Source organism: Rhineura floridana, chromosome 15 (assembly GCF_030035675.1).
Source record: "Rhineura floridana isolate rRhiFlo1 chromosome 15, rRhiFlo1.hap2, whole genome shotgun sequence".
NCBI classification, from domain to species: Eukaryota; Metazoa; Chordata; class Lepidosauria; order Squamata; family Rhineuridae; genus Rhineura; species Rhineura floridana.
The window spans coordinates 29,771,855-29,786,201 of record NC_084494.1 but is presented as its reverse complement, the minus strand read 5'-3'; the positions used below and the strand labels follow the sequence as shown (position 1 = coordinate 29,786,201).

Genomic DNA, 14,347 nt, shown 5'->3' with positions numbered 1-14,347 from the left:
AAAAGTGCAAATTTTGAAGGATGGCTGTGTTTCAGTTCTGCAGAAAGTATGAATTAAAAAGGTTCATCTTCAGTTGTGAACTGAATTGAATTTCTCCTTCACCGTAGTAGCCGTTCATTTTCTGTACTGCTTTTAAGTTTTTAAAAAAGTTTTTATATTGCCGTGCCCCACCCTGATATTTTGTGAGAGGGTGGTATATAAATACTTTTATAAATCAATAAAATAAAACAACCACAAGTCATCTGGAAAGACCCTGTTAGCCTGGTGCAAGAGAGAGGGCTAAAGACAAGGGAGAGGGTCGTCTCTGTGCAGCACTTTGGGTTGTACTTAGACTACATTCACACCATACATTTATTCCACTATTATTCCATTTTAAACAGTGATGGCTTCCCCCAAAGAATCCTGTGAAGGGTGCTGAGAGCCATTAGGAGACCCCTATTCCCCTCACAGAGCTACAATTCTGAAGAGTGGTTTAACAGTCAGATCCTCTTCCCAGAGAACTCTGGGAATTGTAGCTCTGTGAGGGGAATAGGGCTTTCCTAACAACTCTCGGCACCCTTCACAAACTACACTTCCCGGGATTCTTCAGGGGAAGCCACCACTGCTTAAAATGGAATAATGCTGGAATGAATGTATGGTGTGAACGTGGGCCGTAATGTTGGCCTTATGCAGAGCAGTCCCATCAAAATTAATGGATACAACTAGAGTCCTTTGATTTCAGTGGGTCTACTCTGGATAACATTGGATATAACCCTCTAGGTCTGGAGTGCCTTCCCCAGGGAGGCTGGACTGGCACCAATGCTACCATCTTTTCATCACAAAGTTGAGACATTGCTGTTTGCCTAGGCACTTTCAATTGTTTGGTTGCCTCTCTATTGCTTAATGTTTTTGCTTCTCGGTCTTATTCTTGTTTGAAGAATAGTTTTAGCATATTGGGTTGTACTTAACTAGCATGAATACTACCCATTGTGTTTGTTTATTGTTGCGTACTGACCTGGAATCTGTTGAATGGAAGGTCATAGAAATATTTTAAATAAAGAAGAAGGAAGAAGAAGACGACATTCAGGAGACAGCTGTCATGTGTTACCTTTGCCCTCTCGTGGCAGGAATCATCCTCTACATCTGATTTCCCAAACATCAGATCAGATTGGTTAAAAACAGAGATGTGCTTCACTCTTATATCCGACAATGTTTACTTTTATACTATGAGAGAATAAGAACCAAGCAAGTGAAAATGAGCTTATCTGATACTACCCCCACCAGGGTTGTAGTCATCCGGGGTCTCAGGGGGTCTTAAACACCTTTTTGGGAGCAGGGTCCCTATGTCTTCAGCATCCTACGAGCCAATCAGCATGAAAGGGAAGTGTGTTAGCCACTGAGAAGAATCTTCTCACATGCTTCCTTGTCCTTCTCTGCTGATTGGAGCCAATCAGAGTGAAAGGAGTTGAGACAACACTCTCGCCTTTCACACTGATTGGCTCCTAGGGACGTCTGGTTTTGTGGGAGAAGGCATTTACATGGATATCATTTTCAACTCCACAGCAAAAAAGAATAAAGGGGGGGGGAAGGATGTGGCTGTGACTGTCATGAAGGGATCCTGCACTTCTGAATTTGAGGAAGGTGAGTCCAGGGCATTGACAGATGGGAGAGGTACAAGAATAAGCCTCTGCTGCTGGATGGGATGAGCAAATATGTCGGTTTCAGCATCTTCCCACTTTCTCATTCTCCGAATCTTAAATTCAGTTCTTGGCATTTTCATATCAGTTTGGGAATTGTTTTTTTTAAAAGTCCTCATGAAAATTCATCAGCATTTTTGTGGTGGTTTCTCCAAATATACACAGTGATTGTGTGCAATTTTGCCTAATAGGCACATTGTCGCAAAGCAATTTTCTAGAATATAATGCATTTTTGTATATATGCAAACTTTACCCTGGTTTACACATTGTTGTGCACATTGCTAGGCTGGAGAATGGCATTGTAAAGCTTGGAGAAGCGTGGGTCTTGAAAGATGGTCACGTTCCTGTTCACATCCTGTTTCAGAAAGTGCAAATTAGGTAAGTTTGACTTTCAAAGCAAACTTAATCAAATTTCTCCCCCCATCCCTATCTGAGGGTAAATAATGCTGCAGTGTGTCTGTACTGGGTGCAATTTACAATTGTGCAATTTATCTGTTCGTTTCTCCCAAAGCAGAGATACAAAAGGGAGTAAATCCAGATGAGAGAAATGGGCATCTTATGCATACAAGTTTTTGGCAGCATCTACATGATGTCATTTTTGTCCAAGTACCAGCCTGTATTCCTCCCTCAATCCAGATTTACTATTTCTGGGGAAAACTGAATAAGTTTTTAAAAGAATGACACCTGTTCTTAATGACCCATTTGCGATATCTGAACGACACATTTGCAGTACTGAGTCTCTGTCTGGAACCACCCAGGCCTTTCAGTGATTGGAAGCAATTTCATTTCATTTTAAAAATTTATATAGCACCTTTCCATATTCCTCTACTCAAAGGCAGTTAACAACGCATCGCAACAGCAAAAATATATAACAAAAGTAACATTGCTACCCTATAATGATTCAAAATAAAAGTCCCCCCACAAAAGTAACAACATTCGAGAGTCAATTTCACACACAGTATTACAAGATTATATCTACAAATATCAGCAAACAATCTTGAGAAGCAGAAAATTGTTTTGAGGGTCAGGCTCTCAAACTGGGGGTATGTGTTAGCCATCCCTGTTCTCCTCTAAATATACCGATTTGAACATCTGTGCAAATGATTGTTAAGTTCCACGGATATAATGTGCCTGCTCTCTAAGTACGAACAAGTCTGGATCTAATCCAGAGTGAATTTAATAGATTGTGTGTCTGTTCCTTTCGGTGGTTTAATGCTTATGCCTTGCTCCTATGTGAGGACCTTGCAAGACATCTGTGAAACAAAACTAAAACAAAACAGACTGCAACTAGGCATCAGGATTTGGTTGCTGCTGATCGTCACCATTCCCCTTCCTGACACCGAGATGGAACAGGACAAAGGCAAAGTCCCGAGCTTGGAAAAGTTACTTTTTTGAACTACAACTCCCATCAGCCCAATCCAGTGGCCATGCTGGCTGGGGCTGATGGGAGTTGTAGTTTAAAAAAGTAACTTTTCCAAGCTCTGCAGTACTTATCTGAAACAAAGCTCTCCCCTTCCCCCAATTTTAAAAGACGAATGCAATACAGGAACATTGGAAGCTGCCTTATACTAAGTCAGACCATGGGCCCATCTAGCTTAGGATCATGTACACCGACTGGCAATGGCTTCCCTGGATTTCAGGCAAGGGTGTCAGCCAGCCAGCCCTATTTGGAGATTCTGGGGATTGAACCTGGGACCTTTTGCATGCAAAGCAGCTGCTTTGCCTCTGAGCTATGACCCTTCCTCAGTTAACACAACACCAACAAATAAACCACAAGGGGGTGGGCAGAGCACTTTAAACCCTTCCGCCCAGCCCAGGGCCCTGATGAGGATGCCGATCACCCCATCCCCAGTCACCAGATCTATCATTTAATGGCTAGGGTGGCATGTTAATCTATCCTCCTCAGTAGATCTGCATGCCTCGTCTGAGGAGGGACAGTTTCATGCTTCTGTGCGTGTGCATGATGTATGTGGGATGTGTGTTTTGTGTGTGAGAGCATGTGAGAGTGTGGGGTACCAGCAAATAGAGGGGTAGAACAAATTGAAGAAGAAAGTGCTATCTTTTCTGATGGAGTACTCTATTTTTTAGCTTGCTTGTTTGTTATCTGAAACAAAAGTTTAATTTAGATACAAGCACCACTGTGAGGATTGGTTGGGAAAGGCCACAGCCCAGGAGCCCTGACGTCCACCCTCCCTTCCTGTTCTAAAGCACAGCCATTCCAAACCTGAGCACAGGATCCAGAAGTCAAGGTGCCTCCAAATCCCATTTCTCACCACCATATCCCAAGGACTGTTATTCCTAAGGCTACCAGGAGGGGGCAAAGTTGAAGGGCGGGCCCTTGAGGAGCTGACCCACGTGTTCGGGGAACAATTGTGGGAACTAAGTCCTCATAGATATTGGTTTCTCCATCATACTCATCATAAGATGGTCCCAGGGTGGTGCTCGTGCTAGTGTTTGACTTCCAGTGGTATCTAGGTGCCACAGTCTCTATCCCAGGAATTGTAGAGTTTGTACCATGTTCAGCATTAGGTTTGGTGAAACTGGTGGTGTGATTGACACCATAAGATGCATTGGTGGCAGCTGATGTGCTGATGTTCTGGCTCTGAGAGGCAACTTCCTTCCCATTGCAATAGCTGCCACTGCAACATGAGCCCCACTGGCTGATGATCCTTATGAGGCCAAAGGATTGACTCTGAGGCACATCACAGTCTGGGTGCTGGCAGGTCTTGATGAACATGGGCATGGAGAGAGGTCCTGTTGTAGGAGAAGAAGAGAGGCATGGAATGTGAGGAGTCAGTGATGTTGGCCCACTTCTCCCAGAATGCAATCCAATGCCATAGGGATTAGGAAGGACCCGGGGCGTAAGGGGTAAGCCACACCCGTGAATATAATTACATCCAAAGGCAGTGTCCCTTTGCCTTCATAAAGGGGCCTTCTGCCACTTCCATTTACATCTAAAGCTGGGTGCAATTTATTTATTTTTATTTTGCAGAAATGTTGTTGCAGTATCCCACTTTTCAATAGGCCCAAATTCTCAGTCCTTGTAGAACTCAGCAGGAGGGACGATGAGGTCAAAATGAGAATTGGTTGACTCGGCCTGTCATTGGCTCTGGCTCCACCTACTGTGGAAAGCAATGTGTGGAAAGGCCTCAGAGAGGTGTCGGATGAAAAACTCTAAATCACATTATTCTTGTGTTTTTCCTCTGCCCACAAATCCCAACCTCAAAAATATATCTTAACTGCATACAACACATTCACAACATCACAAGCAAAAGTTTGGGGACCGAGACATGTTTTACCCCAAGGACTGGTTTGGGGGGGGCTTTGCTTTTAATATTTACCTACTGTGATGGTGGTGTTACCATGGTAACAATGGTTGTAGTCCTTGCTGCAGGTCACCCTCTCCAAGATGACGTCATTGGGGTCGAGAGCAAAGCCCGAGAAACAGTGGTTGGAGCCGCTTGCTTCTGGCCCTTGAATAAGATTGAAAATGAAGAACAAGGGGCCTGTACGGCATTTTGTGTCCCAGAAGCTGCTGACTTGGGGTTGGATTGGAAGAGGTGGCTCCCCTTTACTGGAGTCCCCCCTCTTTTTTTCTTGCTAAGGCTCCCGTCTCTTCAATAGGGACAGGACAGAAATCTGTGCTGCTTTGCATTTGAATGCAAACCTACTTAATTTGCACTTTTGGAAAATAGGGGTTGTATCCATGTTAATCTTACTCAGGGTAGACCCATTGAACTTAACAGTCATGACTAACTTCAGTCCGTTCAATTTAATGGGTCTACTACAAATAAAACTTAGTTGGATACAAGCTAATAGGTAAAGCGAGATACAACTATCAATCAAAGTTTGCACTTCTCTGAATTTTGCGATCCATCTCTCCAACTTAAAAATGGAGGGGGGTAATGCATATAGTAGGGCAGTAGTTCCTAACCTTTTTTGGGTGTCATGGAACCTTTGAGAATCTGGTGAAAAGCTATGGACAATTTTTTTTATTTCTTTGGAATTTGATTTTCCTTTTTGCACCCCTTTCATGGACCCCCTGAAGCCCATCCATGGACCCCACGTTAGGAACCCTTGTCTCAGGGGAAAGTGTGCACAAAATAACACACACACAAATGTGGCTCGTATTAGGCAAAATTGCATACATAAATGTGTATAGGAGAAATGTGCCCTAGAATGTTGACTAATTGTCATGTTTTTAAAAATGTTTTTTAAAAACCCACCTTAAGATTGGGAAAATAAGGAACTGGGAGAAAGCGAGACTGACAGATTCATCCATCCGTTCTCTTCAATAGCTGCACATGGCAAGAAATCCAAAGAAGCACAGCCAACCCAGTTCTACCCACAGTAGACCCATTGATAGTAGACCCATTAAATGTAGCCAACCCAGTTCTACCCACAGTAGACCCATTGACATTAATGGACCCAATGTTTATTCATTTCAGTGTGTCTATTTTGAGCATGGCTAGCATTGGCTAAAACCCAGTCTCTCCATGCAAGGAAGAGCTGTGCCTGTTGTGCTGAGTCCCTGCATGCTATGTAGATGTTAAAGGCACAAGAGCTCTGCCAAAGAAATATACATGACAACTGGGGATCAGAATCAATTTCACATGAGTTCGTTCATAAGGCAATTCCATCCTGTTTCCATGCTGGTCTGCAACACTTTTCTTTTTTTAAAGACATGAACATTCATAGTTTATTTTATCCCAAAATACATACCTAAATACATATGCTATCTAACTATGCATGGGTTGTATCCAATGGAGTTTTACTCAGAGGAGACCCGCTGGAATTAATGGACTAAACTTAGTCATGTTCATGGATTTTAATGGGCCTACTCTGATACAATCCCATGCATTTTCTAACCATATTCTTATCCTGAAATACACATTTTTGTACATTTCTTGAACCAAGAACTGTTCTTATTGCAAAATTTGGAGAAGTATGAAATCCAAAGGAAACTACTTTCTGAACCAGGAGATGAGGACTAGGGCCATTTGTACCAGAATTCTCCAAAATTAAGCCTTCCTGTTGGGAACTACTCCCAGGAAGTGAAAAGGGCATGTTCTTCCTTTCCCCTCAAGTGGCCTTTTTTTTTTTTTTTACCTTTGTCCTGTCCATGGGTCTCGGAAACATTCTTCCTTGTCTTTTCCACATTGCAAAGGTCATTGAGACAATAGATCATATTGGACTGGATGGCAAAGTGCCGATCACCAATGGTGACTGGTTCTGCTCCATCCGTAAAATCCTTGTTGGCGCAGCCTCTGTAGATCACTACCAGAGCATTTTTATCTGAAGCAGAAAAAATACATATGGACATATGCAAGGAGTAGATTGATGCAGTGGCAGAGTGTTCTAAAGATCTTATCTTGACAAATTTTGCTCGGGGGCGATTCTTGCATGATTTGTTTTGTGCGTGGAGGGGTGGGGAGACCAAGCTCCCTGCTTTTGCAGGTAGGAAAACCAGGGGACTTCTGTGCAGGTTTGAGTACAGTTTGATGCAGGGTGTGGGGGTTTCTGGTACTGAGAACACCACGACATCACAATAAAGGCAAGTGTTTATTTATGTTACAGAGATGGAGTAAAATGCATGTCTACGGTTTTCAGCAGCGGAGACAGAGGCTGCAATTGGACATCATGATAAATCAGTTTATCCTGGTGGAACATGCCTAGGCATCGCTTGGATTTGCACAATTCCTCTACCGTCTCCTTCTCTGGCACAGTTGCAAGGAGGAAACTGGAAGCTTTTGCTGCTTATTTTAATTAACGCATTATGTCTGAACCCTAAACTGTGGTTAATATTAACTATAGTTTGTACAAGCCAACATTAAGATTAACCACAGTTTCTTGGGTTCTGATGGCATGACAAGCTGGGGCTTATCAAAAAAATAAAAATAAGCAAAAGCTTCCAACCTTTTTCTTTCTGTTGCACCTGAAGAGGAGAAGGGAAGGGGAAGGTGCAAGCCAGAGACTTGGCTAAGCTTGTTCTTGTCATGATGAACCATAGGATTTTTTTGTTTTTCTTTTGTGACATTCAAACATATCCATAATTTGACATAACATCCACTTTGGATCCAAGGCCACCTAGTGTGTTTGTGTCTCAAATGAGATTAGTAATGGAGGCCTCCCAACTGACATCTCATACTGTTAGCACCTTACCTATGCTATGGGTGGGGAACCTTTTTCAGCCCAAGGTCTGCATTCCCTTTTGGGTAAGCATCTGGAGACTGCGTGCCAGTGATACACTACGGCAGAGGCAAATGTTGATGGAGCAATGGATGTAACTCTTACCAGCTTGCATCCTCCTAGCCACACAAAACCCAGAGATGTTTACACCCAAGCACCTCTCCATCCTCCATTGAAGCAAGCAAGAAGCATATTGTCCTTCAAAGACCTAGCCCAACCTGGCAAAGACAGATGAGGAGAGCATGGAGCAGAGCCAGGGAGTTGCAAGGTCTGGGGAGAGGGGACATAGCCTTAGGCAAGGCAGAGTACTAAGGGTCACATTCAACTTACAGACTGACCTATCCCCACCCCTGTCCTACAGTGTGCTGAGACCTAGTTCAAATGCAACATTATAATAATCCATGGGTTAGGATTATGGGAGCATGAATGTCAGGTCTGCACCCCCCCCCACTCACCTCCCTTATTTGTGCCACAAGGAGATCAAAAGCTTCTGCTTTCATTTCTGAGGTTCTTTGTGATGTCCAACCTGCGGAACTGTGGTTTGTTCTAACTTTGGTTAATTAACAAACTAGGATATCAAACTACAATAACAAGACAAGATTTCAAACCCTGTGGAAGTTATGCTGCCATAACACTACATTGGAGGTGGGAAAACCTTGGCTCTCAGATGCTGAACTCCCATCAGCTTTGGCCAGCATGTCCAATGGTCATGGATTATCAGTCCCAGCAACATCTTGGCACTAAACCATTGTTTAGTGTTACATATGAACTGGGCCTGTGATAACTCTCAGCACAGCTAGTGGTTTTTTAAAAAATGTGCGTGTGTGTGTGTGTGGATTTGTACACAAATTCTAAAATCTGCAAAAATAAAATAAAATGTATCAAATGGATTTTAAATACCCCAATTCTGAAGCAAAATGTCATTTCAGGCATTGTCATATAGTCCCACTGGGAATATGAAAGGTTGCAAGTAATTACATACGTCTCCTCTCCCAGTGAGTGCCTGGGATGTCAAACATCTAGCAGCCATATTGGGTCCCAGCTGGAATAGAATTAGGCCTTTCCTTACCTATGCTGAGCTTGAGTTGTGCCTCTACACAAGCATTCTCGTCATTGGAGCAGTTGATAATGCTACTATATGTGGATAAACTAGGAGTGGTTGTGCCTCTGGAGTTGAAATGCTCAATGGAGCTGGAGCTAAGACACTGCAAGGCAGAAGTCCCTGAAAAGTGACAAAAATGTGGGAGATAGGATAAGATCATGGAGATGTCATAGCAATATCTTTCTGCCTTGAAATGATAGCGGACTAGAAACTTGTTCCCCTCTTTTAAATGAAAGCAGAAATTCTCAGGAGGCAGAAGTCTGCAACCAATCCATCCATGCATGTGCAACATGATCACAGAATATGCAAGCAGCCATGCCCTTCTCGGTTACAATCAATGACAACTCCTTTCTTCTTTCCAGAGCTGAGCATCAAAAGTAAGCGTAATGTTAGGGCTCTTCCGGATGGGTGGTTTGTTTGCGCAAAATTTGGTTGTTGTCCTGCACTTTCTGGAGCAATTAACCCATCACTTTTCTAACCGCACAAAAAAGTCCTATAAGAAAAGTGACAGGAAACACTACTGGAAAGTGCGGGATAGCAAACTACTAGCTGTTAATGTTTTAATAACCTCTCTGTGAACATAGCATGCTCAATAAACAGGCAAAGTTGGGTAACCCCCGTGCAAGGTTTATGCAAGCATGTCAGCATGATTGCTCAACAGACAGCCGGTCTGGAAGATCCTTTAATCTGCGGGTGTTAGTGACAGGCAAATCTGTCTGGTTTGGTTTTTCTCAGTTTCTCCTTATTTCTGTCTTAAATTCAGTTTCCCACATTTCCATATTAGGAAGTTCTCATGAATTTCAGTGAATTTCTCCTAATATACACATGTTGATAGCAGTTTTGCCTAATATACACATGTTTGCAAAACAAATTTTCTGTCCCCAGTTTTCTGGTTTTATTTTCCACCTGAATTGGTTTCCACAGTTGATGACTCCTGGAGACCACATTGACTGTGCATATTCCTCCTTGAGCTGTTCCATTTTGTCTCTCCCCCCTCTTCAATGTATTGTACTCCTATATACCTCAGGATTCATTCTTGTTTCTCAGTAACCTTGTTTGGCTTCAAACCAATTAGGGGACAAATTAGATTCAGTTCACATTTAAAGCCAAATTTATTAAATTTGCACTTTCTGAAACAACATGAGAACTGAAACACAGCCATCTTTCAAAATTCACACTTATCTGAATTTTGCAACCAAGCAATGTTTGCAAAAATGCATGTATTAGGGGAAACTGTGCATAAAAATGAATATATCAGGGAAAATAACATACAAAAATTCATTCCATTAGGTGAAATTGTTTGCAATAATGTCTACATTAATAAAAACTGCATACAAATGTGTATATTGGGAGAAATTTGCATGAAAATGCTGAAGAATTTTCACAAGGTTTTTTTTTTAAAAAAATGCAAATTGCTGCAGAAATGTGGAGAACCAAATTTAAGATTTATATTAGTGAAAATAGTATACAAAAATGCATTCTATTAGTAGAAATTGCTTGCAAAAATTTGTACAAAACTGCATACAAAAATGTGCTTAATAGGAGAAATTCTCACTAAAGTGCTGGGAAATCTTCATTAGGATTTTTAAAAAAATTACACACAAACATGCATGCAAAAATTGCTGCAGAAATGTGGAGAACCAATTTTAAGACTGGAAGAATGAGAAGGTGAGAGAACTGAAATTGGCAGCTCTTTCCATCCCTGCGTGGCACTCAACCACCCAGATGTTGCAGTTAGAGGAAATGTCAATGTCGGTAAGTGGTACCTGAGAGAAGCAAGGTCATCACCAGGCATCCTTGCAGTAGAGCTATTACAGTCCTCCCTCTCAATGTGGTACCCTTCATGCTCTAAAATGAAAAGTCGCTACAAGGCAAGAACCAGTCTCCTGATGAACAGCGGAGGAAAAGGAGAGCAGTCTGCGATCTGAGATACTTGGGCTATTTGGTTATTTATACCGCACACAAACATGCTAGGCAAAGATTGAGCAAAGAGTGACTTCCTGAGAGACAGGAGGGAAGTGGCCCAACAGGATTAAGCAAAGAGTAACAAGGCATATGCAAACAGTAAGCAACAAACTTCAGCTGACAGTAACAAAGACAACAAAAGTAGTTAGATGCAAAACATTAAAAAAGATCCAGAAAACTGCATGCACACATGCAAGCACTCACACACGACTTTATATTGTTTGAGGGCCAATAAACTTGCTTGAATCCTGGCAAGATGGAGGCCCTTTGAGTGATTTAGTTCTGTGTCTGGAAGACAGGCCAGTTGCCTGTTCTTCCTCCCTCTGAAGAAGCAAGTACATAGCTTGAAGGGTACTCCTGGATACATCTCTGTCACTAGATGCCCAATTGTCCTCTGTGGCTAGGAGTGTCTTTTACTAGCTTCATCTGGTTTGCCAGATATATGTTCCCCGACAGGGATAGTCTGACCACTATAGTCCACATGCTGGCAACCTTGAGGCTGGATAATTGCAACATGCTCTATTTGGGGCTGCCTTTGGATCTGGTTCAGGAGCTCCACCTGGTGCAGAATGTGGTGCCCAGACAGATGGGGTACATGACTGACAACATGTGACATCATTGTTAAAACATCTGCACTGGCTGCTCATTTACTATCGAGCCAAGTTCAAAGTCTTTGCACTAATTTACAAAGCCCTGAACAACTTAGGCCCAGGGTACTTTAGGGACTGCTTGAACCTTTATGTCTCGGTTTGATCACTGAGACCATCTGTAGGAGCATCAGAGGTTGTCCCATGAGTTGATGAGGCTCATTTCACACTGACATGAAACCCAGCCTTTATTGTCTCTGGCCCATTCCTATGGAATATTCTTCCAGTTGAAGTCCAGCAGGCATCTTCTATTTTAACCTTCAGCTGTTTGTTGAAAAACCTTTCTACGCCCAAGGCTCATGTGGACAACTAAGAAAACATCTTAGTTTGCTGACAGTCTGCAATTTGAAATCTTTACATCTTTTTAAAATTTTTTATATATATTTGTTGGGTCAGGCCAAAACCCTATCTCGTTCAGCATCTTGCTTGCACAATGGCCAGCTAGATGCCTTTGGGAATGCCTTTGGGAAGCCTGCAAGCACGACCGGAGCACAACAGCACTTGTGATTCCCATAAACTTCCATTCAGAAGCATACTGCCTCCAACAGGGGAGGCAGAAAACAGCCTTCATTTCTAGTAGCCAGTGATAGGCAGAGCTTGGAAAAGTTACTTTTTTGAATTACAACTCCCATCAGCCCAATCCAGTGGCCATGCTGGCTGGGGTTGATGGAAGTTGTAGTTTAAAAAAGGAACTTTTCCAAGCTCTGGGATAGCCTTATCCTCTGTAAATCTGTCTAATGCTTTTTAAAGCTATCCAAATTGGTGGGCATCACTAAGTAAATTACTTCAGGAAAACTTGGCATGGACTGTTCCTACCATTAAGCAACACAAGGCAGTTTTGGGGCTACTATTAAAAGGCAGCACATTATCAACCATTTAGTTCCCCCTCCCCAACTATTTTGATTGTGTGTCTGAGCATTTGTGGCCATCCCTGGAGCCAGCAGTATTTTGCTGTGTAACAGAGATAGTCTGGACAATTTGGAGAGTACATGACTTCTGTCCTTCTAGGGCAGAAATGGCTGGATAGAGTGCCTTTTTCAAATGCAGCTGCATCCATATTCCCTTATCACAGGTGAGGGGAACCTTTGGCTCTGCAGGTGTTGCTGAACTACAACTGCCATCAGCACCATGGCCAATGGCTAGGGCTGATGGGAGTGGTAGTTCAGCAACATCTGGAGGGCCAAAGGTTCCCCAATCTTGTCTTGTTCAATGCAAGGGACTATGGCAGAGGAAAAGGAGCCTCAGGCACAGTGGCCAAATGTGGCCCTTCAGGGCCCCCCCGTCTGGCCCTTGGAACTCTCCCTAGGCCACATCCCTCACCCCCTGAGTGTTTTTGCCTGGCTGGAACGTGCCCTTGAACTCTGATCATGCCTCTTGCTTGTCTGGATGGAGAATAGAGAGGGGCATGTCAGTAGGTGTAGAAACTAGCTGATTGTACAACGGTAACATTTCCATTCCTTGCTCCACCCACTTTTGCTACTGGCCCCAACCACCCATGTGATCCTTGGAACATTGCCCAGAAGGAGCTAAGATCCCGGGATGAAAAAAAGGCTCCCACCCATAAAGGATGGGTTAGCAGTGGTGAGTGGGGAAGAGATGTAGTTTATTTCTCAATAAAGCTTTACTGCAGGGGTGGACCTCCAGATGTTGCTAGACTGCCACTAACAGCATACAGTTTGATCTAATTGGAGGGGATTAACCAGATGGGTGCAATGGATGGTAAACACATTGTTTTAGGAGCGGCTGGTGCCTACCACCTTGACGGAGGTTGTGGTGCAACCACTGCTGAAAAACAAAATCCACCCTGGACCCAGAGGGTTGCAACAATGACTGCCTGGTTGCAAATATCTCCTTCTTAGGAAAGGTGCTCTTGGTGAAAACAGATGTTCTAGACCCATTCCAGTGTAGGTTCAAGCCTGGTTTTGGGATCAATCAGCCTTGGTTGCCCTGATGAGATGGGCAGAATGTGACCCTGTTGATTCTCCTCCATCTCTTCAGAGTTTTTGATTCCATCAACCATGGTATCCTTCAGCAACTCTGTGGGTTAGGAGTTGGGGGCATGGTATTGCAGGGGTTTGGCTTCTACTTGCAGGGCTACCAGAAAGTGGCATTGCCTGCTTGACCCCTTGGCTTGGCCTGTGGGATGTCATGTGGTTCTAGTTTGCCCCCTCAATGATGTTTAACATCTATAGAAAGCCATTGGGATGGGTCTTTAGGAGACCTGGAGCAAGGTGTCATCAGGTGTCTTTCTCTGCACCAAGCCAGGTGAGGCTGCGTAGGTTTTGTGCTAGTGTTTGTATGCAGTGGTGTGTTAGATGACAGCCAATAAGTTGAAACTAAATCCTGAGAAGACAGAGGCTCTATGGGTAAGTAGTTCCCAGGTCTCTCATATTACTGAATTACAAATGGTACATTATAATTTTGTCCTGTATGATATTTTATTTAGAAACAATGAAACTCAAAATCAATCATTGTCAGGTGACATTGTTTTTATGTTTGGAAATGTTTGTCTTAAAATAATTGATTTTGAGTTTCAGTGTTTCAAAATAAAATATCATACAGAATGTAATTACAACGTACCATTTGTAGTTCAGTAATTTGAGAGCATTTGTCAAGCGTCTGATTACTTTGCAAGGCACTGTACATGTGTGCATAATACATCTGGACTCTTTTCCTGAGATAGCACTTCTGCTAACAGCTTATAGTCTCCCACTATTCCAGCCAATAGGAAAATGTGATTTCCAGCTAGTGCAAATCAGTTGCTGGTG

At 42.9% G+C, this 14,347-nt stretch overlaps 1 protein-coding gene across 2 annotated transcripts; it reads right to left on the bottom strand.

The window, feature by feature from the left end:
• Positions 1 to 2,488: 2,488 nt before the first annotated feature.
• Positions 2,489 to 10,877, bottom strand: LOC133370610 (ly6/PLAUR domain-containing protein 5-like). Of its 2 annotated transcripts, XM_061597172.1 has the most exons (5): positions 10,734 to 10,877; positions 8,935 to 9,087; positions 6,786 to 6,971; positions 5,018 to 5,149; positions 2,489 to 4,430 (listed from the first exon to the last, which is right to left on the bottom strand). In XM_061597172.1, exons 1-5 carry the CDS (start codon positions 10,810 to 10,812, stop codon positions 3,946 to 3,948), a joined length of 1,035 nt encoding a protein of 344 aa, XP_061453156.1. In that variant the 5' UTR covers positions 10,813 to 10,877; the 3' UTR covers positions 2,489 to 3,945. The 2 variants fall into 2 exon arrangements, with proteins under 2 accessions (XP_061453156.1, XP_061453157.1); XM_061597173.1 differs by lacking the exon at positions 8,935 to 9,087.
• Positions 10,878 to 14,347: the final 3,470 nt, after the last annotated feature.

Bases quoted from the DNA above. Each gene is read 5' to 3' on its own strand.
- LOC133370610 (XM_061597172.1), bottom strand. From the start codon at position 10,812: ATGAAGGGTACCACATTGAGAGGGAGGACTGTAATAGCTCTACTGCAA. The intron at 6,972-8,934 runs GTAAGGAAAGGC...TTTCTGCTTCAG, and splicing joins ACAACTCAAGCTCAGCATAG to ATAAAAATGCTCTGGTAGTG. The intron at 4,431-5,017 runs GTAAATATTAAA...CTCCTACAACAG, and splicing joins TAACACCACCATCACAGTAG to GACCTCTCTCCATGCCCATG.